The sequence below is a fragment of the Oncorhynchus clarkii genome, chromosome 1 (genome assembly GCF_045791955.1).
Source record: "Oncorhynchus clarkii lewisi isolate Uvic-CL-2024 chromosome 1, UVic_Ocla_1.0, whole genome shotgun sequence".
Lineage (NCBI taxonomy): Eukaryota > Metazoa > Chordata > Actinopteri > Salmoniformes > Salmonidae > Oncorhynchus > Oncorhynchus clarkii.
Genome location: NC_092147.1, coordinates 69,647,568 through 69,675,544, shown reverse-complemented (window position 1 = coordinate 69,675,544; position 27,977 = coordinate 69,647,568). Strand labels below are relative to the sequence as shown.

General features: G+C 44.4%; 2 protein-coding genes across 3 annotated transcripts in view; one reads left to right on the top strand and one right to left on the bottom strand.

Annotated features, from left to right (window-relative positions):
* LOC139411495 (FA complementation group L) overlaps positions 1-12,014 on the top strand; it is a 14,354-nt gene extending 2,340 nt beyond the window's left edge. For both annotated transcript variants that reach the window (XM_071157960.1, XM_071157951.1), the window contains 9 exons: positions 4,113-4,209; positions 5,189-5,257; positions 8,814-8,964; positions 9,139-9,222; positions 10,119-10,164; positions 10,402-10,483; positions 10,964-11,080; positions 11,367-11,438; positions 11,818-12,014. In XM_071157960.1, the coding sequence (XP_071014061.1) occupies positions 4,113-4,209; positions 5,189-5,257; positions 8,814-8,964; positions 9,139-9,222; positions 10,119-10,164; positions 10,402-10,483; positions 10,964-11,080; positions 11,367-11,438; positions 11,818-11,853 (754 nt within the window). In that variant the 3' untranslated portion in view covers positions 11,854-12,014. The remainder of the gene's footprint in view (positions 1-4,112; positions 4,210-5,188; positions 5,258-8,813; positions 8,965-9,138; positions 9,223-10,118; positions 10,165-10,401; positions 10,484-10,963; positions 11,081-11,366; positions 11,439-11,817) is intronic.
* Positions 11,260-27,977, bottom strand: LOC139411489 (VRK serine/threonine kinase 2). Its single transcript, XM_071157938.1, has 15 exons — positions 27,880-27,977; positions 27,313-27,464; positions 26,952-27,007; positions 26,558-26,627; positions 25,401-25,488; positions 25,109-25,217; positions 24,780-24,872; positions 24,458-24,590; positions 18,078-18,198; positions 16,576-16,634; positions 15,855-16,054; positions 13,481-13,612; positions 13,084-13,254; positions 12,821-12,967; positions 11,260-12,537 (listed from the first exon to the last, which is right to left on the bottom strand). Exons 2-15 carry the CDS (start codon positions 27,440-27,442, stop codon positions 12,067-12,069), a joined length of 1,980 nt encoding a protein of 659 aa, XP_071014039.1. The 5' UTR covers positions 27,443-27,464; positions 27,880-27,977; the 3' UTR covers positions 11,260-12,066.

Below are 27,977 nucleotides of genomic sequence, written 5' to 3'. Positions count from 1 at the left end.
CCAGGGTTTTCACTCATTTTGTCTGCTGATGGGTGCAGGCAAGAGAGGCTTGCGTTGAGCCTGGTCATTTGAATGGGCTTGAGACTGCCTTGAGAAGTCATGAGTTAGTGAATGGGAATATGGAGTCAAGTATCTCCACTCCAGCCCCCTCTATGCCCAAAACACATGCTATAAAGTGTTTGGCATCAATAAATAGACACAACTTTATTCCATATTCACAACTCTTTGAGGCATATACATTTTTTTCTTCTCTGTTTGGAGTAAGAGGTGTGTGAATGTGTTTTTGCCTTGACCTTTTGTGTATTGCTCTTCAATCTGCCTTTAGGTTTCCCAAAGACCGTATACCACGTGTCAATCTCATTCCACGGAGGGCAGTGTCTGCAGGTTTTCGCTCCTGTCTTGTACTTGATCGATGAATTAAGGTCACTAATTAGTAAACAACTCCCCTCACCTGATGGTCTAGATCTTAATTGACAGGAAGAAGGGGGGAAAAACGCGGACACTAGGCCCTCCATGGATTGACTTTGACACCCCTGCCGTATACTTTGCCTTTACCCCTAATGGCCATACATCCATTTGGCTTTAATTGTAATCGATATAGGTGTCACATCTTCCTAACTTGGAGGAGTCTACTAGGCATCATTGAATATATATATTTTTTTGTGTGTTTACAAATGTATTACAAATAAGATAAATACCTTATTTACATAAGTATTCAGACCCTTTGCTATGAGACCTGAAATCGAGCACTGGTGCATCCTGTTTCCATTGATCATCCTTGAGATGTTTCTACAACTTTATTGTTGAGTCCACCTGTGGTAAATTCAATTGATTGGACATGATTTGGAAAGGCACACCCCTGTCTATTTAAGGTCCCACAGTTGACAGAGCAAAAACAAAGCATTGAAGTCGAAGGAATTGTCCGTAGAGCTCCGAGACAGGATTGTGTCGAAGCACAGATATGGGGAAGGGTACCAAAAAATGTCTGCAGCATTGAAGGTCCCCAAGAACACAGTGGCCTCCATAATTATTAAATGGAAGAAGTTTGGAACCACCAACATTCTTCCTAGAGCTGGCCGCCCAGCCAAACTGAGCACTCGAGGGAGAAGGGCCTTGGTCAGGGAGGTGACCAAGAACCCTATGGTCACTCTGACAGAGCTCTACAGCTGCTCTGTGGAGATGGGAGAACCTTCCAGAAGGACAACCATCTCTGCAGCTATCAGGCCTTTATGGTAGTGTGGCCAGACGCAAGCCACTCCTCAGTAAAAGGCACCTAAAGACTCTCAGACCATGAGAAACAAGATTCTCGGTTCTGATGAAACCAAGATTGAACTATTTGGCCTGAATTTCAAGTGTCACATCTGGAGGAAACCTGGTGCCATCCCTACGGTGAAGCATGGTGGTGGCAGCATCATGCTGTGTGGATGTTTTTCAGCAGCAGGGACTGAATGGAGTGAAGTACAGAGAGATCCTTGATGAAAACCTACTCCAGAGTGCTCAGACTGGGTTGAAGGCTCACCTTCCAACAGGACAACGATCATAAGCACACAGCCAAGACAACGCAGGAGTGGCTTCGGGACATGTCTCTGAATGTCCTTGAGTGGCCCAGCCAGAGTCCGGACTTTGAACCCGATCGAACATCTCTGGAGAGACCTGAAAATAGCTGTGCAGCAACGCTCCCCATCCAACCTTCCTCTGCATCTGAATCCTGGACTTACTGACAGGCTGCCCCTAGTTGGTAAGAGTAGGTAACAACACATCCACCACGCTGATCCTCAACACGGGGGCCCCTCCTGTAGTCCCTGTTCACTCATGACTGCACAGCCATGCACGACACAAACATTAAGTTTGCCGATGACACAACAGTGGTAGGCCTGATCACCGACAATGATGAGACAGCCTATAGGGAGAAAGTCAGAGACCTTACCCTGTGGCGCAAGGACAACAACCTCTCCCTCAACGTGATCAAGACAAATGAGAGGAGTGTGGACTTCAGGAAAAGGAGGACCTAGCATGCCCCCATTAACATCGACGGGGCAGTAGTGGAGAAGGTTGAGAGCTTCAAGTTCCTTGGCGTCCACATCACCAACAAACTAACATGGTCCAAACACACCAAGACAGTCGTGAAGAGGGCACAACAAAACATATTCCCCCAGCACCATCGAGAGCATCCTGACGGGTTGCATCACTGCCTGGTATAGCAACTGCTCAGCCTCCAACTACAAGGCACTACAGAGGGTAGTGCGTACAAGGGGGCAGTACATCACTGGGGCCACGCTTCCTGCTATCCGGGAGCTCTATACCAGGCGGTGTCAGAGGAATGCCCTAAAAATTATCAGACTCCAGCCACCCTAGTCATAGACTGTTCTCTCTGCTACCGCACAGTAAGCGGTACCAGAGCACCAAGTTTAGGTCCAAGAGGCTTCTAAACATCTTCTACCCCCAAGCCATAGGACTCCTGAACATCTAATCAAATAGCTAACCAGACTATTTGCATTGCCCCCCTCTTCTACGCTGCTGCTACTCTCTGTTATTATCTATGCATAGTCACTTTAATAATTCTACCTACACGTACATTACCTCAATACCGGTGCCCTCGCACATTGACTTTGTACCAGTACCCCCTGTATATAGCCCCGCTATTGTTATTTTTTTCTGCTGCTCTTTAATTATTTGTTATCCTTATCTCATAATTTTTTGGTATTTTCTTAAATCTCCATTGTTGGTTAAAGGCTTGTAAGTAAGCATTTCACCTGTTGTATTCAGCGCATGTGACAAATTTGATTTAAATTGAGCCAGACAAACCTTGAGAGGATCTGCAGAGAAGAATGGGAGAAACTCCCCAGATAGAGGTGTGCTAAGCTTGTAGCGCCATACCTAAGAAGACTCGATGCTGTAATCGCTGCCAAAGGTGCTTCAACAAAGTACTGAGTAAAGGGTCTGAATACTTATGTAAATATCATATTTCCATTTTTCTAAAAACCTGTTTTTGTCATTATGGTGTATTATGTGTATATTAATGAGGGGGGGGGGGGGACTATTTAACTATTTTAGAATAAGGCTGTAACATAACCAAATTTGGAAAAAGTCAAGGGGTCTGAATACTTTCCGAAGGCACTGTAATAGTGAATGGAATTTTACATGACTGTCTGGCTTTCTACACAGATCTCATACTTTTCATACTGATATCTGGAGTACCACAGTTCTCGTCATTACTTTAACAAATTACTTTTTCACCACTGTGTACAGCTAGCTCCATCCATATACTGCTCACTCAAACACACATGTGTCATCTGTTCCTGTTTTCTAAGCAGCTCCGTTCCTGTAGTTCCAATTGCACTGCTATCATCAGTCTTCACAGTGGGGCATCACACTGTCACGCTGTGTCCATCGCGCCAGCCAGCCCCTGCTATTGTGGGGCGGGAGGCCGCATGTGAATGCAGAGTAGAGGATATGGGACTGTGATTCAAGAATGGAGCTGTGATACTGATATGCAGAAATGTTTTTGCTAGATTGTCACTACAATGAAATGGGAAGGGGGAAAGAGGGAGATGAATTGAGTGAGTGAAACATTTTCTGTGTGTTACTAGATTAAAGGAGTGAGGTGCTGTGTTGGGTCACGGTGTGTGTGTTCGAGCATATTTCCACTCATTTCTGTGGTTTTGTCAGTTTTACGATCATCCTAGTCGGGTCCGTCAGAAACGCTGTCCTGCTCCATGCCTTCAGAAGTTGCACACTGACCACCACACCACATACATCTCCAGCAGAAATATGGCCATGTCAACCACAGCAGAGTTCCATTACTGCACTGGAAATCTAGTAGGAAGTTACCCCCCCAGAGTCTAGAAACTTGGGTCAGTTTGACATTTCCTCCGCTAAAGGTTAAGGTTAGGATTAGGGAAATGTAAGCTGGTCCTAGAGCTGTACCTACGGGGGATTTCTAACTGTTTAGACATCTTACTGCCTCTCAGAGGGTGTGATTAATGGGCTACGATGGGAGCAACCTGCTTTCCCTCTACTAAACACCTCTGAGTCTGTCTGTGTGTGAGAACGCATCACCTCTTTATGCAGTATGTGTCTGACCAGACTGACCAATGTCTGTGTGTTCCCAGGCTGGTGTCCATTGACACGGAGTTCCGCACACTGAGACTGAGGGCTGAGGACTCCTCAGGGCGACAGCACGTCGTCACCGTCGAACTGAAGCCCAAGGTAAGGGAGCACACACACTATGCAGGCTAATATGTTCACACATGTACACTTACAGCTAAGCTAACTAAAGCCTGAAGTGAGAACACACACATTGTAACAGTCAATGAAAAACCCCAAGTCATACTCTTACACAGTACGTTCAAATATCCATCTTGTGTTATAAAGACAGTACTTCTCTGAGCAGTCCCATATCTAGGACAAACATAGTTTGCTGAAGTCTGCGTGAGAGGTTCCAACACCCTGTGAGATGGGAGTGTAGAGATATCCACTTTAGATTCACAGTTGCATGATACAACCCTCCAGAAGCAGAGGAGAGGAGGGAGATAAGAGCATGTGGGCATAACTAGTAGAAATACATATGGTTGGTCCTTTTAAAAGGTAGAACATCTAGATCAGTTTTAGCACAGACCGTGCCTGCATCTTGGTTAGCGATAGCCGGCATATATCACTCTTTCCATGCCTGCCTGCCCCCTCCCTCTGAGTATTGCAGGGTGGCAGTGCTGGGTTCGGGAGTAGTGAGCAGGGTGGCCGCATGGCAGGTTGGTGGTAGCTGGCCCAGATGATATCCAGAGGAGGTGGTTGGTTTCACCCTGTGCCCACCCGCCTGTGTGCCCACCTGCCTGCCCCCGTCGCTGTGTAAAAATAGCCTGGATTCCCCCTGTGGCCCAGCTGCCTCGCCCGCCCTTCTCCCCTACCCAGGTCACCCCACATAGGCACAGTCAGAGGGTGGAAGGTAGGGGTTGGCATGCAGAGATAGGCGGGGGGGCAGGGAGAGAGTGATATGTGGAAAGAAGGAGAGGAATTATAAAAAGAGATGTAAGGAAAGGGTGTGGGTTAACTTCCTGAAAAACACATTTACCAGTAGGCTATAGCCTGTTTAGTGTACATACAGTATTGGTAACAGTCAAGCACCCAGGGACATTGATATGCATGTTTGCCAACTCTAGGGTGTTAAGGCAAGTTTCCCTCCTATTCACAGCACCCTGTAGAGGCCCCATGGTGCTCCGCAGACCTACCTGTTCCACTGGCCATGACTTGGACACCACAGGTACTGTACACACACACATCACACTGTTTCAGTCCAACTGTATCACACTCGTACATGGGAGTGGAAATTGCCAGGGACCAATATTATCACGATACTTAGGTGCCGATTCTATATGTATTGTGATTCGATACTGGGATTTTATTGCGATTTGAAATTCCAAACATATTGCTCACTATGTCTGCTGCAGAGAGACAAGAGAGCCATGAGAAAACAAATGTTGATCAGTCATGGAATGAAAGTGCTGAAAACATGTTGGCTCACTATTTAAAAAGATGGATAACAAGCTATAGGATGAAAAATACCAGAGTTTTAGCGCAAGTATAGCCGACTAGCACTAGCTAACGCAACCTAACAACAAAGAAATTGTCAAAAATAGTATTGCGATATGTAACTATATTCATTTTTGATTTTATTTTTCTTTACTACTTATACACACTAACACACTTTTTCAGTTGCAATTCACACACTTGCTGTCTGTCTCAGTACAACCTTTAAAGGATAGCCTTTTAACTCCTATTTTATTCTCAGTTACAGTCAGTAATATTGAGCCCTAGACACTGACAGCTGTTCTCTTGCTATGTGCTGGGTGTGTCCCTCTACACGTGTGTGTGTGTGTGTGTGTGTGTGTGTGTGTGTGTGTGTGTGTGTGTGTGTGTGTGTGTGTGTGTGTGTGTGTGTGTGTGTGTGTGTGTGTGGTACATGGCAGCCGTACAGAGAAGACGAGCTAAGTACAGCGCTGCCGTATGGAGCCTGTCTGCCTGCTGGGCAGCTGATGGATCTCTCCTGTGCTGTGAGAGGAGTGTGTGTGTTGTGGGGGAAGGGCTTGTCTGTCGGCTGTCCTGACATGTTCATTTGAATGAGTAATTATTGCCTGCTCTGTTGCAGGGCCAAGATGTGCCACACTGTGTTTGTGTGAGAGAATGAGAGGGACAGAGAGACACTGTAGTTTGTGTGCACATTAGAGAGGAAAAACAAGACAATGCGTCATATACACTCAGTGGCCAGTTTATCAAGTACACGTTCCCATTGAAAATGGTTCACTCCTACAAGACAGTGAGTCACGTGGCTGTGGTTTGCTATATAAAGCAGGCAGACAGGCATCGAGGCATTCAGTTACTTTTCGATTGAACGTAAGAATGGGCAAAACGAGTGACCTCAGCGACTGTGCGTGGTATGATCGTCGGTGCCAGGCGCGCCATATCCAGTATCTCAGAAACAGTCAGCCTCCTGGGCTTTTTAGTCATGATAGTGTCTAAGGTTTACAGAGAATGGTGCTACACACTAAACAACATCCAGTCAGCTGCATTCCTGTGGGCTGAAACAGCTATTTGATGAGAGGTCGAAGGAGAATGGGAAGAATTGTGCAAACCAACAAGCGGGCCACAAAAGGGCAAGTAACGGTGCAGTACAACAGTGATGTGCAGAACGGCATCTCGAAATGCACAACTCGTCGTTCCTTGTCACCGATGGGCAGACGACCACACCGGGCTCCACTCCTATCAGGTAAAAACAAGAAGTGGCTCCAGTGGGCACGCCATCACCAACACTGGACAATTGAGAATTGGAAAAACATTGCCTGGTCAGACAAATCCTGGTTCCTGTTGCATCATGCTGATGGCAGTCATGATTTGGCGTAAACAACATGACACCTTGGCCCCATCCTGCCTATTGTCAACGGTACAGGCTGGTGGCAGTGGTGTAACGTTGTGGGGAATGTTTTCTTGGCACACGTTAGGTCCCTTGATACAAATTGAGCAATGTTTTCCAACCCAAAGAATTCAGGATGTTCTGGGGGCGACGGTGGGGTCTGACCTGGCACAAGATGGGTGTACCTAATAAACTGGCAAATGAGTGTATGTTCATACAGTAATACATACCTGTTTTGTGTCTTTTAAAATCAGTGTGTGGTGATTGACGTATGAATCAGATTGTGGCTGGGCAGGACCATTGGTGGGCACCAGACCCACCAATGCAGGTGTGGCACAGCATGAGCAACCTCTGCCAGCAGTCTGTGTGTTTGTGAGTCCGTGCGTGTACAACTGTATGTACCGGACCTACAGTAATAGATAATTAGAGCACGGGGTTAGAATCCTATCTGTCATCAGCCAGGAGAAGAGGGCCCAGGCAGATGCATCACAGTTCCCTCAATGTCTACACAAGCCACCATTATAAAGGCTTTAGGTGTATCCATTCATACATCATTACTCCATTTGAACCACACTAGATGATTGCTTTTATTAGCAGTGTTTTAGTATGTACGGTTAGGCTCTCATTTCCTCAGGAGTTAAGCCTGTAGCGAGGATAGATCTGTTTTTACTCAGTGCTAGATGAAGAGGCCTAATTGAGGCACTCAAGGAGTACTGAGCGGATCTTAGCTTTCCACAGACACACACTCTTACATCCTGCCACTCAAATCCAGCAGGAATTCAATTACCAAGCCCCCTTTTACTGGGTCCACTGTATTTCTATGGAGCCATAACCATAATCACGCCACTGGCATTAATTGGCCAGTAATTGCGGAGTCTCTGCACCTGTGCGATGCTAAATTGTGTGCACTGTGCTGGCACAATGACCCATAATTTTTGGTTCATTTCTCTATTTTTTTTGTAAGTTTTTTTTTTTTCTCCCTCATGTCAGATTTCCCGGGACAAAGCTAGTCTAATAAAATAGTTAAAGGGAATTTGTTTTTTTGAGCCTGTGCCTGCATTAAATGCTAAATAAAGAGTCAAATAATTTTCTAAATCATGTTTGTATATAATGTTTCATCTTCACCTCACAAATCTAGGCAAAAATATTTCCCTAACCGTTAGATGGGTGTAAATTGTGGTCATTTTAATACAAATAAACTTATTAGGTTACACGGGTCATTCTCTCCAAGGTCAGACCTTTTATAGATGCCAATTTTTCTGCAAATCCTTACCATTTAATGTACATGGGTATAATGATACAGTGTCTTCAGAAAATATTCATATCCCTTGACTTTTTCCACATTTTGTGTTACAGCCTGAATTGAAAATTGTTTAAACTGAGATTTTTGTTACTGGCCTACACACAATATCAAAGTGGAATTTTGTATTTAGACATTTTTACAAATTAATTAAATATGAAATGTCTTGAGTCAATAAGTATTCAACCCCTTTGTTATGGCAAGCCTAAATAAGTTCAGAACTAATCTTTTTAAAGACTGAGCTATAATCGCTGCCAAAGGTGATTTTTAACATGTATTGACTCGGGGTTGAATACTTATCTAATCAAGATATATTAGTGTTTTTAGTTTTTATAAATATTTTACAAATGTTAGAATTGTTCTTCTACTTTGACATTAAGAGTATTTTGTGTCAATCATTTTTTTAAATAAAATATAATTAAATCAATTTTAATCTCACTTTGGAACAACAAAATGTGGGAAAAGTGGTGTGAATACTTTGAAGGGACTGTTAACTACCGGTAATTATAATTTCTCAGTTAAGAGAATTCATTTCTTTATTCAAAAAGTATCCACCCACACATTTGAACCCTAGTTTAGGTTGTCATACCGGTGTTCTGTTCCCCACAGAGTTCTCTGGGTCATGTTCACACTCAGTTCCTGCTGCTTCTAGAGTCTCTGGCTGAGTTTTGGGCGGTTCTAGATGAGATCGATGAAAAGACCTGGGTTCTAGAGCCAGAGAAACCCAGCAGAGCCGACACCATGAGGAGGATTGCCATCGGTAACGAACACACAGACATGCAAACTCACCAACTAGAGACCTCTATAGGCCATAATTAACCCTCATGCACACTGAACTAAACAACAGACCACTACTGCTACTACCTATCACTTTTATCTTTGTGTTGTGGTCAGCTATTCCTCGTCTCCAATCACTGATTAACTATGTCTGCAGCAAATAACGTGTCCATAAAAGTGGAGGTTGACACACAACACCCAAAGATGTTGCCAGAGTGCTGCCTGCTTGGAGCTGAGCATGGTAGGTGAAAGACTATACTTATGGTTGTTCCTTTTTTTTAAATGTTTTTTTAATCGATAATGTATATGAAATGTGTACCCTATATTAAATGACGGCACACTGCCATGTTTAAATGTATTTTATTTTATGCATCCTCCTGTTTATTAACTGATCTGACTCAATTTGATAAGCACATGTAGTATTGAGGAAACCTGGCTTCCACCTACCCTTATTCTATCATATCTGTGATCACAGACAAAGGAACGCTGTATTAAAAAGGAAAGCTGATGAATGTGTACTACCCAACAAAGTTTTTTACAACATAATCATGCTTTTGATTTGGTACGAGTAGGAGCGGACCAACCAAGGTCGAGTTTGTTCTATTTAAGTCCTAACAATTGTTGCCAATTGTTTCTTTAAATCCAAGGTCATGCTTGGCCAACAGTGCCACACAGAACTCATTGTTGGTTGCCTAGCAATGCTATTAAACACACACTGCTGTCGCCAAGACTGAGGCAGGCAGCGACCCTCAAATAGATGGGGTCACGCAGAAATATTGCTTTTTGCATTTAAGAATAACAAACAACAGAATGCAATGATGGCTGTACACAAAGACGAGGCTCATGGGGTGGAACGGACTAGAGCAGAGCGTTTATGTGGAAGTTATTGGAATATTTCCTCTTTGCCTGACTCTCTGTCATCAAATATGAAGAGCTGTTTGTAAGAGCCTGTGTGCTGCATCCAGGAAAACACTTGACATCACCCCAAATTAGATGTGGGGCGATGTTTTCTGAAATGCATTGAAATGCACAAAAACGACTGTTAAATCCCCCTGCAAGTGTTGTGTATCTCTAAACCTCTCTTTTTACAATGTCCATTTGGAATTCACAACTTGTGTGGGTTATTTTCCCCTGCAGTGGTAACACCTTTGAGGAACAAGCTGAATGCCAACATGCATTTATGGTAAGTTAGGTAGTCAGTCATTTGGATACAGTCTACTTTTTGGTATTATATGTTCCATACAATGTGATTCTAAATTAACAGTCTTCTATGCCATTTCAACGTGATAGCATTGGTCAACATTTCCTAGCTGGGAGAGAAAGACATATTGGTCATAATTGCAAACTTCTCTTCCCTCTGTCTCGCCCTCATTTGCATGTGTTTAATTAGTGTGTGAAGGAGCTGTTTTGTGTCTTTCAGGAACCCGGACTGCAGCATCTTGCAAAACCTCCGGGATGTTTTGGAGATAGAATTCCCATCACCTGCCACCCACGAAAAATCTGTACGTTGCATTTCCCTGTTTCAAACACCAAGCCCTCACAATTACCTCTGCCGAGGAATCGTGTGTATAGAAATATATTTTTATTTCTGGTCTTTTTTGTTTGCTGGAGGTGGGTGTGCATCCCCTTTAATTGGGTTGTTTACAGATAAGATCATTAGAATAACAAAGATGGCAGAATCGAGATCGCTTTAATCACACCCCCATTTATCTCTTTTTTGCCGCCGAATGGGTTGAAAGGGCGCCGTGTTTATCCACTGTCGCCACGGTGATTAATGCCTCAGCATCATTAACATTCCGAAGAGCAAAGTTTACTTTACCAGATGTTGAAATTGTACCTGCCATCCTCTTTTTAATGGATCGCTAGGAGAGAAAAAGGGCTTCTCGTTACATGAAAAGAAATATGCAAACAGAGAGAGGGAAGGGGGACACTGGTAGAGAGGGGATATTCAGGAGGAGAGCTACTAAGAATGTCTCCTGTAGAGTTTCAGTGCGGAGTGTGGGATCTGTTACGCCTACCGTCTGGAGTCGGCCATTCCTGATCAGGTGTGCAACGACCCTCGCTGCGGCCAACCCTTCCACCAGGCCTGTCTGTACGAGGTAAGGGACACGAACACAACTATCCTACCCAATCAGTAGGCATGTCTGTTTTACAAAACACTACACACTATCCAGGATAAGACATGCATGAATTTAAAATAATTTGTTATAAATTCATACAAAAATGGGATGTGAATTTTTTTTTTTTTACGTCAAATTCATTTCAGGTGTTTGGCTTCTTTGCATTTCTCTAATCTTGCCACTACAGGCACAAGGAATTGGTCAACTTCAATTTGACTAGTTCCTGTTAGTTAGTTTGACTAGTTCCTGTTCGGTTTCTCTCCAGTGGTTGCGTGGACTACCTTCCAGTCGCCAGAGCTTCAACATAGTGTTTGGAGAGTGTCCCTACTGCAGCAAGGTATTTCAAGCCGCCATATGGCATTAAGACTCACTTTACAGTCGATGTCCTTCATAAAAAGGTCATATAACATACCTTATATAGTCTTCATATAATGTGTCATTCAAAAAAGGTAATATAGAGCGCTGTTCATGCACAATAATAAGTACATTGAATATAGCAGATCACATTTAGTAGTGTGGAGGTACCATGTCCTTGGTTAGTATATTATACAACAGTCACACATAAATCACACTAAGACTATAGAAAATCCCCAGAGGTACAGTTGCAAATCACAATAGGTTTTTTTTTTTGTAATTGATACAGCGAGCCTGTTTTGACATTTGCAAATAACAATGTAGTCCATGTTAAATTACATTTTTACTTTTGTTGTTTACAGCCCATCACAGTGAAGATGTCCACCCAGAAACCCTGAGAGCTGACTGAAGCCTGGGCATAGAGCTATATGGTTTAACATGAGCCTCAGCAAATCCATAATACATCTCATCTAATGTATATTGTCTCACTCACGTCATGACACTATAGCGAACTGGAGTAAGAGTTGGGGATGATGCAAACCTAAAATAGGCATGATGAATAGGAAACAACAAAAAAGCTCAAAGAGTTGCAGGGAAACAGCACCAAGTCATCATTCAGGACTGTCAGTCAGAGTGAATAGAAAGGCCAGGGACAGGAATAAGACCACCAAGGCACTACAGTACAGTGTGACATTACAGCCACTCTTCTGTTTGGGAGAAGGCTCTGCTCTCTGGCCGTGGTCTTTGTGGCTGTATTCCTCCCACTCACCACAGTCATATATGTGGATGGGACTTTCCCAGTGGTCAGATTCTGGGGGATTGTGCTTATTACTCTTACCCCCACACCGGTGGTCATGGTTGAAGATTTCCGAACCATCCTCTTTGTACAGATGTTTTTCCCAGTTTGTCTGACTGTGGTCCTCCCACTGGTCATCATGTGTTTGACCCAATTTGCTTTTTGTAGGGGTTGTACTTTCTCTGGGTTGGAACAGTCTATGGTTGACTTGTGGTCTTGAGGTTACAGCAACGCCGTCATCAGCAACTATTTTCCTGACGCGACGTTTGGTTTGTGTTGATGTTTTCTGTTAGGGGATAATTCACACATTTGCTTGGGTTTCTTCCATTGACGTGAACTTTTGTAACAGCCGTTAATGTGAAATTACAACAAAGGCAATTAAAAAAAATTATCACAATTTAAAAAAGTGATTTATTTTGGGTTTGAACTTGCTCTGATAAAACGTATTTCATTATCAGTTGGGCGTCAATGTAAAGTAGCTGGTCATTTTGTCCATTCTTGTAAAACCAGTTTGACAACATTCTAGTAGAATCCTGTCAATATTGCAGGACTTAGTGCCTTGGCCTCACCGCCTGTTCTGGCTGGGGCTTGGATTTGGGTGGTCCTCTGATGTATTGAGACGGCACAGGTCTGGGTCTCTCCATCTCCTCCTCACTCTCGTCATCCTCTACATATACAGACTTTGGTTTGGACGACCCTCTAGCTCGTCCTGCTTTCTGTGGGGAAAAGATACAAAAAGACCGGATTGAGATTTCACGTGAAGCTAGCATGCACTAGTTTATGACAACATACTCCTGGACATTTCCTGCTTGTGAATTCACTAACACCTTACCCCATGTTCTGACTGGGGGTTGGATACTGGTGGTCCCCTAATGTAGCGAGATGGTACAGGCTTGGGTCTCCCCTCTTCAATCTCCATCTTTTCTTCATCACTGTCATCCTCCACATATATAGGCTTTGGTTTGGAGGCCCCTCTAGTTGCAGGTTTAGCCCTGCCCGCTTTCTGTGGGGAAAGGACACCGGAATAATTATTTCATGTGACGCAAACGAACAACTGAATGAAAACATACTTTTACTCCTGTTGTCAACACTTCAGAATAAAAGGGCATTTCTCCATGTGTGTCCACTACTGTACATTCCAATACATTTATTTTTGGGTCATATTGTTCTAAAACCAGTTGCAAACAGCTCAGTAGTAAAGTTTAGTGAATCCCGTTTATAGCCAACACCTTTACGCCCTTGGGTGGTACAGGTTTGGGCCTCGCTTCATCCAACTCCATCTTCTCATCCTCTTCATCACTCTCCTCATCCACCACAACTACGGGCTTTAGTTTGGATGAGCCTCTACCTCGGCCTGCTTTCTGTGGGGAAAGGATACAGGAAGAGAGGGTGAGGGGCTTAGTAAGAGGCTAGCATGCAACTGTTTCTGATAGTAGAAACTTGCTTGATTCTCCATTGACCAGGAGAAGGCCACCTACTGTGTTGAAGACGAAGCATTGTTCACTGAATTATTCATTTGTCTTTGAATGATGAAGATAAATAATAATACGGGAGTCCGTACAGGACAAATGATGGGACAACAACTAACTACCTATTGGATATCATGAAATCGGGGAGGAAAAAGGAGTAAATAACAATAGAGTAGGACAGACACTGAAAGCAGCCTTTCCATGACCCCTATTAATTCGACTGACATTTACTCACTTTCCAAACCTCCAAAAATTGACTTCTATTTGACTACAGATCCAACTGCCCAGCAGTTCAGCATGGAAATTAGAGAAAATTAGAACAATTATGGCTGCTGATCCTCTGCCCCTGTAAAGTGTGTGTAAAGTGTGTGTCATCAATCGCCTCAAATTGGGCTGTTTTGGCCATCTGCAGGTCAAGTTAGTCACCATTGGAGGCTCAAGTGATTCTGGTAAATTCCAGAAAATCACCACCTCTCCGCTCCAGAGCCTCTTGAGGGGGACGAGGTGTGCCTCCGTGGGGGTCAGGGGCAAGTTGACCCCCTTTACTGCGGTCAAGATCCCCGCCAGGCATTTAGAGAAGAAAATGTGATTCACCGCTATGCAAAGAGCCAGAGAGATGACATATTTGGTACAGTCCAATTGAAATGCACATATTTGATGAGAAATACTTTCTGGAGTGTATGTGTGTTGTAAATAAAGACCTGGATTTGTGGCTGAGGCTATCAGTGTGTGTAGATCTCCCACACTGCACTGGGGCTCCCAACAGACCCACACACAGACACCTCACCTCTCCCAGAGGGTTATAAATCAGAGTATAAACAATGAACATGAAGTGAGTAGCCATCTGGTCTCCATTACACTCCCCTGACCTGCACTTTACCCTATCCAGCTATATTAGATACTGAACAAAAATATCAACAACATGTTGGTCCCATGTTTCATGAGCTGAAATGAAATGTTACACACACACACGACTTATTTCTCTCAAAATTGTTTACATTCCGGTTAGTGAGGCTTTCTCATTTGCCAAGACAATCCATCCTGACAGGTGTGGCATATCAAGAAGCTCATTAAAACAGCATGACACACACAATTATGACATCCCTTCAAATTAGTGGATGCAACTATTTGAGCCACACCCATTGCTGACAGCTGTATAATTTATTTTTTATTTTTAAATCGAGCAAAGTGGCAACGTCTAGGAACAACAATGGCTCAGCTGTGAAGTGGTAGGCCACACAAGCCAACAGAACGGGACCACTGAGTGCTGAAGCACATATCACGTAAGAATCGGCTGCAACACTCACTACCGAGTTCCAAACCACCTCTGGAAGCAACGTCAGCACAAGACCTGTTTGTCGGGAGCTTCATGAAATGGGTCTCCATGGCCAAGCATCCACACACAAGCCCGAGATCACCATGCGCAATGCCAAGTGTCGGCTAGAGTGGTGTAAATTGGATTCTGGAGTAGTGGAAACGCATTCTCTGGAGTGATGAATCACGTTTCACCATCTGGCAGTCCGACGGACGAATCTGGGATTGGCAGATGCCAGGAGAACGCTACCTGCCCGAATGCAGTGGCAACTGTAAAGTTTGGTGGATGAGCAATAATAGTCTGGGGCTGTTTTTCAAGGTTTGGGTTCCAGTGAGGAGAAATCTTAATGCTACAGCATACAATGACATTCTAGACGATTCTGTGCTCCCAACATTGTGGCAACAGTTTGGAGAAGGCCCTTGTTCCTGTTTCTGCATGAAAATGTCCCCATGCACAAAGCGAGGTCCATACAGAAAAAGTTTGTTGAGATTGGTGTGGAAGAACTTGACTGGCCTCCAGAGCCCTGACCTCAACCCCATTGAACACCTTCAGGATGAATTGGAACGCTGACTGTGAGCCAGACCTAATTGCCCAACATCAGTGCCCGACCTACTAATGCTCGTGGCTGAATGGAAGCAAGTCCCCGCAGAAATGTTCCTTCATCTAGTGGAAAGCTTTCCCAGAAGAGCCTATTTAGCCTACATTTGTGAGTAGATCTGGATGTGTGCGATTGATTAATTGACGGATTGATTAATAGGTGTACATTAGGGGTCCCAATAGGCAGTTTTCTGAGCAAGGTAATCTCTCAGCTACTCTCACCTTGCCCCTGTCTGGCCAATCAGACCCTCTGGTGGAGGAACCCCCTGACATTGCTCCTCGTGGCACAGACAGGTCCAGCCTTCCCTGGCCTCCGCTCGCTCTCGGTCCCGCCTCAGACAGCAGCTCTCTCAGCCTCTGGTAGTCCGGACGTTCCTCATACTCCAGAGCTTTGACACTGAGCAGGAAACTGGCCAACTCATCTGGGAGAGGAAGAGGGACAAAAGAGAGAATGCGCAATAGTCCCACTCCGACGTATCTGTGATGTTTTAACACTGGCTATGTGCCGTGTGGTCTGCGTGTTTCAGTACACAGAAACCGTCACCCCTTACTGCAACTAACATGTCCAGCTACCTAGTGTACCCACACACACTGTGGTTGAGTGTGTATCACACTCATATACAATAGGGTTGATGCATGTCCTGGGCCTTATCTGTGGCGACCAGCCCGGCCCTGCCTCTGGAGGAGGTGCAGAGAATCATCCCAGTCAGTCACCACCATACATCACATAGCCATAACCTCACAGAGACGTGACCTCTGTTTACAGTACCAGAGATCACAACAATGGAGTCTAAGACATCTCTCTGGGATGGATAATGGAGTTGTGGGAACATATTTCAAAAAACCCTCTTAAAAATGTTTCATTCCCTTCTGGGACAAAGTGGTGACTCTGGAGTCTGACTACTGGACAAGTACTGACTGGTACGGAGGCTCTCTCACTCACCTGTGCAAGCTCCACCCACTGACAGCTCCTGCACCGAACCAGGTAGATTACCTATGAGTCTGGAAAGAGAAACAGGCATGAAATAAAGGGGGAGAGAGAAACAAGGGTTTAACTTAAAGACAGACATACTGTAAGGACAAAGTTTTGAAGGGTCTGTCCTATATCCGAGAGATATACTTTGTCAATTAGTGTGGACACAGGTTCGAACATCTCATTCTAAAATCATGGGCATTAACATGGAGTTGGTCCCCCCTTTGCTGCTATAACAGCCTCCACTCTTCTGGGAAGGCTTTTCACTAGATGTTGGAACATTGCTGTGGGGACTTGCTTCCATTCAGCCACAAGAGCATTAGTGAGGTCGGGCACAGATGTTGGCCAGTCAAGTTCTTCCACACCGATCTCGACAAACCATTTCTGTATGGACCTTGCTTTGTGCACAGGGGCATTGTCATGCTGAAACAGAAAATGTCCTTCCCCAAACTGTTGCCACAAAGTTGGAAACCCAGAATCGTCGAGAATGTCATTGTTTGCTGTAGTGTTAAGATTTCCCTTCACTGGAACTAAGGGGCTTAGCCCAAACCTTGAAAAACAGCCCCAGATCATTATTCCTCCAGTTGGCACTATGCATTTGGGCAGGTAATATTCTCCTGGCATCTGCCAAACCCAGATACGTCCGCCAGACGGCGAAGGGTGATTCATCAGTCCAGAGAATGCGTTTCCACTGCTCCAGAGTCCAATGGGGGCGAGCTTTACACCACTCCGGCCGACACTTAGCATTACGCATGGTCATCTTAGGCTTAGGCCGTGAAAACCCATTTCACGAAGCTCCCGATGAACAGTTCTTGTGCTGACGTTGCTTCCAGAGGCAGTTTGAAACTCGGTAGTGAGTGTTGCAACCGGGGACATCATTTTTACGTGCTATGCGCTTCAGCACTCGGCGGTCCTGTTCTGTGAGCTTGTGTGACATACCACTTCACGGCTGAGCCGTTGTTGCTCCTAGACATTTCTACTTCACAAGAACTGCACTTACAGTTGACCAGGACAGACATTTTACGAACTGACTTGTTATAAAAAAGGTGGCATCCTATGACGGTGCCACGTTGAAAGTCACTGAGCTCTTCAGTAAGGCCATTCTGTTTGTCTATGGAAATTGCATGGCGGTGTGCTCGATTTTGATACTCTATATACACACAAGTATGTGGACAGGTGTATAACAAAACTCAGGAAATATATATTTTGACACATTTAACCCCTTATTTTCGACACAAAACTACCTCCATATTTTATTTTTAACTGGTACCGGGTTACCTTCAGACAAGTCACGTGACAAACACCACTGTAGCTCGGCCACCGACATATTCTAGGTGGGTGTGGTGAATTGAAACGCGGTCCATGCAAAAAACAACATCCCACTAGCTTAAAACTGACGTATTTTGAGGGGGATTTAACACTAAGGATCAATAGGAAGATGGAGAGGGATCCAGAGAGAGGGTGGTCTTTACCTGGTCTTGGCCTCTTGGACCTGTATAGGGTTCTTGAGCACAGAGTCCCAGGGCAGCGCCCCACACAGCCAGTGGAGCAGACAGAAGCCCAACACCTCCAGGTCTCCACGTCTCGATGGAGCTACACAGAGACAGAAGATGATCAGAACCTGGTTTGGGAGGATAGAAACAGCTTTGTTTGAGGGGCTGTGTTTAGAGGGAAAACAGTATGCAAAGAGAGGGTAAAGAGGATGACAATTATGGAGGGAGTGTTAGTCTTTCAACTTTTCCTGTGCTCTGCAGACAGACAGGGCTTTGAGGGGAGGGCCGACATTTTATGTCAGTTTTCCTTCTTCTTTGGCCTGTTCCAGGAAACTGGATCCTTGTGGCCTCTGACATGATTCAGACGCCCGCTGCACAGCCTAAACACACACACACTCGATTGCTCAAACACCCCCTCTCTAAGGCAGTAAAACACACAGATATCTACGCCCAAATCAATACCACAGGTTACAGAAGTCGACAGGGTGCTGTGCACTGGGGAGATATCTAAATACTAAATACTGATGATGGCTAGACATTAACCTCTAGACTTGCCTCGTTGTAAACAATGCCTTCCATCTAGTTTTAATACAAGGAAGTGAACAAACCCTGCACTGAGAAAGTGTCTTTATGAAAAACTGTGGGGAGTTCATCAATACGTCTGGATTGAGTGCATGTGAGGGGTCGAGCCCGAGGAGTTCTAGCAGCTCAATACTGTAACGGCCGTGCATCTCCGGAGAAATTACCCATCGACTGACTAGCTTCGTCAGAAGGAGAAATCTCGAGCCAGATCCATGGCTAGCATTGATCCCAGACAGTGTTCCCAATTAAATAGGCTGCTGCCACAGTGGCTGCCAGGCAGCGGCACCCAACAGGACAGCACTACTGGCTAGCCTAGAGACGGACAACAGGGGTTGGTTGGTTGTAGTTAGATGTGGGTTGCCACTGCGTCTGCCTCTGTTGTTGCCTTCAACATTTTTGTGATTAAGCCGCTTGTTTAAGTAATTTACTGAATCAATTATCTCAAGAGTGGAAGGTGTAAAGTACTTAAGTGTATAGGTCAGCATTACAGTATATTTGTTGCTGCCACTTCTAATTAAGCCATTGTTGTAAACAATTATATAAAGCCTCATTGATACTGAGAGGCAGATAAGAGGGAATAAAGATGAAAAACACAAGTGACACCAGCACTCAAAAACTACGCCAACTCCCACAGCCACAAAATAGATTAACAATTAAAAAGATCAACAACTACGTTAAGCACCAGTGGCGTGCTTTGACCATATTGTCCCTGTTCACAATAGCTTTTCCTTTGCTGTTTGGTCGTGCATTTATGAATCTTTCCCTAATGAGAAGGCAGCACACACACATACAGCGCTCTCTAACGCACCCACACATTCATGCATATGCTTGCGTGTACGCACACGCATTCATGCACGCGCACACACGCTCATGCGTGCGTAGGCACGCGGGTTTCTCTCTCCTATTGATATTCAGATTTTCACTCTTAACCCGCTCTTTCGGAATCTCCGTGTTCCAAAGCATCCTGCTCCAATAGGTGATAATTAGCTCAGAGTTCAGTGATGCATCACTCTGTTCTATCTCCACCCTTGTCATGGCAACATCTACCCAGCGAGGGTGATGATATAGGTAAGATGGGAGTGTGGGATCTTGAGCAAAAAAGTAGTCTTATAGCTCGTCAATCTGCATGCATCTCGATTTCCATTAGACCCAAAGAAACTTACAACGTGGAGGTCAAGTAAGACCAGCCATCATATTTAGCCACCTGGAATATAATTCTGGTTTGTTTATCAACTGTAGACAAAAAGGGAAACGTTACCTGATTGACTCATTCCAATAGTAGAGTACTGTAGGCCTAACAGAAGTTATTACATCAAAGGACTGATGATTATAAGCATAAACACATACCAGACAGTTTACAAAAAAAAATTGATCGCTCCTAGACAGTGAGTCACGTGGCCGTGGCTTGCTATATAAAGCACGCACAGGCATTGAGGCATTCAGTTACTGTTGGGTTGAATGTTAGAGTGGGCAAAACGAGTGACCCAAGCAACTGAACGTGTTACGATCTTTGGTGCCAGGTGTGCCAGATCAAGTATCTCAGATAAGGCCGGCCTCCTGGGCTTTTCACGCGAGACAGTGTCTCTGTAAACCATAGACTGGTACGACAAACATCCATTCATTCATTAAATATATTGGTCACATTCACATATTTAGCATTTGTTATTGCGGGTGTAGCAAAATGCTTGTGTTTCTAGCTCCAACAGTGCAGTAGCATCTAACAATTAACAACAATACACAAATCTAAAAAGAATGGAATTAAGAAAAACATAAATATTAAGACAATCAATGTCGGAGTGGCATTGACTAAATACAGTAGAATACAGTATACACATATGATATGAATAAAGCAGTATGTAAACATTAAAGTGACTAGTGTTCCATTATTAAAGTGGCCAGTGATTTCACATCTATGTATATAGGGCAGCAGCCTTTAAGGTGCAGGGTTATGTAGCCGGGTGGTAGCTGGCTATTTAACAGTCTGACGGCCTTGAGGGAGGCAGTGTGCCCCCGGTGATGTGTTGGGCAGACCATACCACCCTCTGGAGAGTTCTGCGGTTGCGGGCTGTGCAGTTGCCGTACACTGTCTGTGTAGGTGGACCATTTCAGCATCTGTGATGTGTACCAGGCGGTGATACAGCCCGGCAGGATGTTGCATCTCCCCCACACTGTCTGTGTGGGTGGAACATTTCAGTGTCAGTGATGTGTAGGCCAAGGAACTTGAAGCTTTCCACCTTCTCCACTACTGTCCCGTCACTGTGGATGGGCATGCTCCCTCTGCGGTTTCCTGAAATCCACCATCAGCTCCTTTGTTTTGTTTACGTTGAGGGAGAGGTTATTTTCCTGGCACCACTCCGCCAGGGCCCTCACCTCCTCCCTGTAGGCTGTCTCGTCATTGTTGGTAATCAGGCCAACGACTGTTGTGTTGTCTGAAAACTTTGATGGAGTTGGAGGTGTGCGTGGCCACACAGTCATGGGTGAACAGGGAGTACAGGAGGGGGCTGAGCATGCATCCTTGTGGGGCCCCAGTGTTGAGGATCAGCTAAGTGGAGGTGTTGTTTCCTACTTTTACCACCTGGGGGGCAGCCCGTCAGGAAGTCCAGGACCCAATTGCACAGGGCGGGGTTCAGACCCAGGGCCTCAAGCTTAATGATGAGATTGGAGGGTACTACGGTGTTGAATGCTGAGCTGTAGTCAATGAACAGCATTCTTACATAGGTATTCCTCTTGTCCAGATGGGATAGGGCAGTGTGCAGGCAATTCCATCGTCTGTGGACCTATTGGGGCAGTAAGCGAATTGAAGTGGATCTAGGGCGACAGGTAAGGTGGAGGTGATATGATCCTTGACTCGTCTCTCAAAGCACTTCATGATGACAGAAGTGAGTGCTATGGGGTGAGTCATTTAGTTCAGATACCTTTGCTTTCTTGGGTACCAGAACGGTAGTGGACATCTTGAAGCAAGTGGGGACAGCAGACTGGGATAGAGAGAGATTAAATATGTCTTTAAACACTCCAGCCAGCTGGTCTGCGCGTGCTCTGAGGATGTGGCTAGGGATGCTGTCTGGGCCGGCAGCCTTGCAAGGGTTAACACGCTTAAATGTCTTACTCAGTAATCTGTGATTGTCTGTAGAGCCTGCCACATACTTTGTCAGTCCACTTTGTACTGAAGAATGCTGCCTGTTTGATTGCCTTACATAGGGAATAACTAAACTGTATTTGACCATATTCCTAGTCACCTTGCCATGGTTAAATGTGGTGGTTCGCGCTTTCAGTTGAGCGAATGCTGCCATCTATCCACGGTTTCTGTTTTGGGTAGGTTTAAGTCATGGTAGGAAAAATATCTCCTACACACTTCCTGATGAACTAGGTCACCGAAGGGAGGGCCTTATAGGTATTTCGAAAAGGTGAATAGCAGTGATCTAGTGTTTCCCTAAGCGAGTACTACAGTCAATGTGTTGATAGAACTTCGGTAGCGTTTGCCTCAAATTTGCTTTGTTAAAATCCCCAGCTACAATAAATGCGCCTCAGAATATGTGGTTACCAGTTTGCATAAAGTCCAGTGTAGTTTCTTGAGGGCTGTGACTATAACCAAAGGTAATTCTCTTGGGAGGTAATACGGTCAGCATTTGATTGTATTCTAGGTCGGGTGAACAAAAGGACTTTAGTTTCTATATATTATCACAATCACACCATGAAGCACACACCCACACCTTTCTTCTTTCCGGAGAGTTCTTTATTCCTGTCTGCGCCATGAACTGAGAACAGAGCTGGTTGTATGGACGGGGACAGCATATCCCGAGAGTGCCATGATTCTGTGAAACAGAGTATGATGTATGATGTCTTTCTGGAAGGAGATCCTCACCCTGAGCTCATCTACTTTATTGTCCAAAGACTGAACATTCTAAAGTAAAATACTCGGAAGTGGTGGATTGACTACAAGTCCACTCCAAATACCTCTTCTCTGCCGGCGCCGACATGGAGCAGCCTCTGGGATAAGTTTAATTGCCCAGGGGGTACGAACAAAGGATTCAATTCGGGAAAGTCATATTCCTGGTTGTATTGCTGGTGAGATACCGCCGCTCTGATATCCAAAAGTTATTTCCGACTGTATGTAATAACACAAAAACATTCTGGGCTAATAATGCAAGAAATAACACCCCAAAAACAAAATACTGCAAAGAAGCAGAGCGGCCATGTCTGTTGGCATCATTACATTGACAGTCCAGTGGGCAAAAACAGCTCGTTGATGAAAGGTTGAAGGAGAACGGCAATCGTGCAAGTTAACAGGCAGGCCAAACAGACAAATAACGGCACAGCACAACAGCGGTGAGCAGAATGGCATCTCGGAACACACAACTCGTTGATTCTTGTCACGGATGGGCTATTGCAGCAAATGACCACACTGGATTCCACTCCAATCAGCTCCAGTGGGCACGCAAATCACCAACACTGGACAATTGAGGAATGGAAAAACATTGCCTGGAACAGGAAGTTCAGTTTACTTGAGTGACCAGCACAGTCCCCAGACCTCAACCCAATAGAACATCTTAGGGATGAAACTTGCTGTACCACCATCCAATCTGCAGCAATTGCAATTGAATAATTCAGGCTGTTCTGGAGGCAAAATGCGGGGGGGGGGGGCAACCCGATACTAGATGTGTGTATGTAATAAACTGGCCAGTGAGTGTATTTTTTCATCTTATACCTACTTTAGTTTGTAGAAGATTCATGACCCCTGGGCTATAGAAGCAAAGGAATGATTCACCTATACAAGAGCTTCTACTGTTAAGCGAAGACCAAAAAGTTGGAATGAGGACCATATGCAACGACATACAGTATATGTGACATGAGAACAAATTGCACTAGATGACAGTGTGTGTGTGTACTTCTATGTAGGTCTGTAAAAGAACAGACCGGTATTTAAACCAGTCCTGTGATTTAAATGTCATTCCTATCCAACCTCTTGTTAAATTAAATTCACAGCCATAGATCAACGACTCGGAACATGTTGAAGCATGTTCCACCTGCCACATTTTAGCTTGTATGCAACTGTGAATTACATGGGCCCAACATACACCTCTTGATTCAGAGAACCGAACATAAAAACACAAGCTCAGCATGTTAACCCCCACCACCCTCTTCACTCTAAAAAAGATTAAAATTGACAGGTTTGCCTTTATCAATAACGCTGACTAAGCATCTTGTCTGTTTTCCTTCATATGGACAGCATTGATTGAAACAGTTGCATGGCGATTAGGGAGTCTTCGCCACACTCGTTCAGCATATCGAACTCGGCACCGTCCTCCGCTCTTAGCAAACAGAGGTTATCAGTGGCCAGTCCCGCTCTAACCAAACATCAAAGCCTTAATTAATGGGGGATGAATACACGATGCAGGTTATGACTTTAGCTAATTAGGGGATTTTTTTAATGGAGTCTGTGTCGGGGAATACGAGGCCGAGCGAATCAATGTCCAATAAAAAAGGACCATGTACGCAATTTGCCAGCTAATGTGTTCCCTACTGAGGGCGGTTTTATAGCAAGGAACGAAGGGGGGGGGGTTCACTTTATGCATTGATAAACAAGTACACTGCCAACTGAAAGATACAGTAACGCAGTTAGTATACATCCATACGAGATCATTGACCACACAGTCAAGACAAGTGAGCTATTGTCCACCAATTCTTGTATGTTTACCCAGAAACCTTGCCCTTTCACTACACAATAGTTGTTGCCACCTGAAACTATGAGTGTTCATATCAATGAAATCCCACTTTACCGACTCCATTGTGGGCATCTATGCTGGTGTACTCTATGGTTCCGTTGTGTCCCTTTTTTGGGTTCTTTTTGTACTCTTTGTGTACGCCGTCTGGGCTGTACCTGTAGGACAGGCCGTAGTCAGCCAGGTACACCTGCAGTACAGGGAATAAACAGACAGTATGTGTAGATAACAGTCAGCCCACCTACAAGTAAAAAGCTTAACATATACATTGCTCAATGTTAATATAGCTAGTAACGGTCTTCTACGTATGTTTTATACACAGTACAAGAAATGCCTTGAATACGCATGCCTACTGTTCTGAGACAGTGCTAGCGCTTACCTTGTCAGGGTCTGTGTGACCAAGCATCAGGTTGGCAGCCTTTATGTCTGCGTGGACATACTCGTTGTCATGGATATACTCAAGCACATCCAGCTGTAGGAAGACAAAGAGAAGGTGAAATCTTTACATTCCATCTTGGAAGAGGATGTTTTACTAATATTATTTTATTGTGTTTATTTTTTTATTTTTTATGTTTACTTTAGTTTATTTAGTAAATATTTTCTTAACTCGTATTTTCTTAACTTCATTGTTGGCTTGTAAGTAAGCATTTCACTGTATTCGGCGCATGTGACGAATACAATTTGATTTGAACAGAGGGAGGGACTCACCAGGACACGTCCTAGCTGTAGTACTGTGTGCTTCTTCAGCTTGCCACCGTTTCTCTCACACACCTTCTGCAGGTCACTGCCCAGGCGGTCCATCACCATGAACCTGTACCTGAATTGTAAATTTGTTCTTAAATCGAGTCACCTGGATAAAAACTGTACATGGTACAGGGCAAATGTCAAGGATAAGAGGTAAAATCATCTCTGACACACTTCCCAACCACAAAGCAAGGGATTATTAATGCCTTCACCATGACCATCACTACACCAGTCAGTGTAGTGGCTCCAGTAGTACCTGGTTCCGTTGTGTTCTGCCAGTCCTGATCCCCAGTATGCAGGGATCCCCAGAAAATCCAGCGTCTTGCTCCTCATCCACCTCTGCACTGAATCAACAGCAGAACAGAATTACAAGGGCCAAAAATGGTATCTTACATACTATATTTAGGGAAAGGGAGATACCTAATCAGTTGTCCAACTGGAATGTATTCAACTGAAACCTGTCTTCCACATTTAACCCAACCCCTCTGAATCAGAGAGGTGTGTCTTCAGCACCCTGCCCCGCTCAGGGACAGAACAACCGGTTTCTACGTTGTCAGCTCGGGGATTCGATCCAGCAACCTTCCGGTTACTGGCCCAACGCTCTAACCACTAGGCTACCTTTTCACAATGTATTTTCACCAGTGCAACAATTGCACCTATTGTTTTTCTATAGAAATAATGGACACAATAAGAGTGCAAAAACAGATATTTGCTCTTTAGCATTTTTGTTTTATGAATTACTTGTTGCTCTCAGTATTTACCTTCATGCCATTTTGTTTCATTCCCTCTGAAAGGTAGCAGGTGCACAACTGGTGCTGAGCAAATATGGCCAAGTGCCCAAGATACGATCCTAGAGGACCTAAGCCTTTGGTCTTAAAAGTGGTGCAACAAATTAGGACGCGATGTGGTTTTAATGACTGTGGATTCAGGTTGGACTGTCTGAACTGTTCACAAAAACACATATGACCACTTAAAGACAGAGGAAATAATCATGCACTTCTAAATCACAGACACAGAAATACACAAAGTGAACAGGAAGCCTGTCTTGGAGTGCTGGCTGGCTCTCCACCAGACTGGCAGGTGGTCAGGGGCCCAGCAGAGGAGCAGGCATCATTATGTGGGATTGGGTCCCTCTCTATGAATTAAGAGCTCAAACAAGCAGGGAAGGGGCTAACTGCCACTGAGGTGCATGTTTGCTTTGGCTTATTAATTACACCAGGCAGCAGTCTTGGGCACTTCATCAGCCAAGTACACTCCCGCTGCACTGGGCCTGGCCACTCAAATAAGATGTAGCCTAAAATAGGTTTGGTTGTAACCACACAGTATGTAGCCTATATTGGACATAGGCTATGAACTCTTGGTCATATTTCTGCTACATCATGATGTTGACTGATTGAATTTGTTGATACTCACTGTTCTCAGGTTTAGCTGCCCTCTGATAGAACTTGAGCTCAGAAAACAGAGGCCCATTCTCATGGTACTCCTGCAGACAATGAAATAAGAGGGTGAAATATGAGGAAATGTGGAAATAGAAATGCTGAGAACTGTTGCATGTGACTGTCGTACAATTATAGGTTTATTTATTAGCATATTAACACGGCAGTTCCTTATTATACCTTCCCATATCCACGAAAAACCCAGTAAGCAGAGAGCAAGCGAGAGAGAAAGAAAGTGAAAGAGTTTCACAGCAAATTATTGTGGTTAAGTCAAACTGTCGATCACATCTGGAGTTCTCTCTGAACAAACGGCAAAGCGTATACAGTGATAGAAATGCCCTGACTCACAACACAGCCATCCCCGTACTCACCACTTTAATCACAAAATGAGAGTCCTCCCCAACAGGCATTTCCATGTCCTGCGAAGCTGAAGGAAAAAAAGGGAGAGAGAGAAAGGTAGGAGATGGGAAAAAAGGAGGGAGGGAGATATGGTGTGTGAGAGAGAAAAAGAGGGGAGAGAAAAAAAACAGAAAAAAACAGGGACACAGATAAATAAACCGTGATAAACATGACAGTAATTTGGCATCAATCAGATATACTCCAGTTATAATGCTCCGTTGGTAATGCTTTACACCCAAATCTGTGATTCCTGGTAAAATAAATTGGGATGCGTGTGTTTATTTGAGAATCTGTGATACCTTGACGGATTGACATACTCGTCTGGTTACTTACCTAGGTAGATCAATCCAAAACCTCCTTGGCCAATAATTCTGCCCAGTTTCCATTGCTTCTTCTCAGTGTCGATCAGTGTAAACCCGTCTGGTAGGGGTGCAGGCAATGCTCGTTTCCTAGGAGGGGCCATGGGGCTAGCCAGCAATATGAACCTATTTGGGCGTAAAAGAGAGTCAAGTTAGTTGGCTGGCAATAGTAACTTATGGTACAGACAGACTATTGACATGTGATCAACAGATGCAACTACAGCCACCCAGCTAGCTTGCAAAGTAGAGAGATGCTATATAGTCCCGTAATAAATCCAGAAACAAAACTGAAAGTCAGTTAAATCTGGAAACTGGCCAGCATATTAGCTAGCGAACGTTACCTAGATAGCTACAGCAAGCTAACAGACTATATCGAATAAACTAGTTAGCTCTCCCTACATATAACTAATTTAGCTAGCTAGCAAAACAATATATTCGATTCATTTGGCTCGGTGGCATTGCACAGTTGTGTCAACGTGTTCTTAGCAAGATACCTAACTAGAAATCTACTATAAAAATGAAACATCTGGCGATACATTACCATTAGAGTTTGGATAATTTTCCGTGAAATGTCTCAAAGATCTAGGAAGCGATAGATCTGGATATTCAACCGCCAATTAATGCTATCTAGAGGCGGAA

Excerpts from the sequence above, each read along its gene's own strand:
- LOC139411489 (XM_071157938.1), bottom strand. The coding sequence starts at position 27,442 with ATGGCCCCTCCTAGGAAACGAGCATTGCCTGCACCCCTACCAGACGGG. Across the intron at positions 24,591-24,779 it reads GTCACACAGACCCTGACAAG|GTGTACCTGGCTGACTACGG; the intron begins GTAAGCGCTAGC and ends CCTGTACTGCAG. Across the intron at positions 12,968-13,083 it reads ACCCCCAGTCAGAACATGGG|AAAGCAGGACGAGCTAGAGG; the intron begins GTAAGGTGTTAG and ends TTTTCCCCACAG.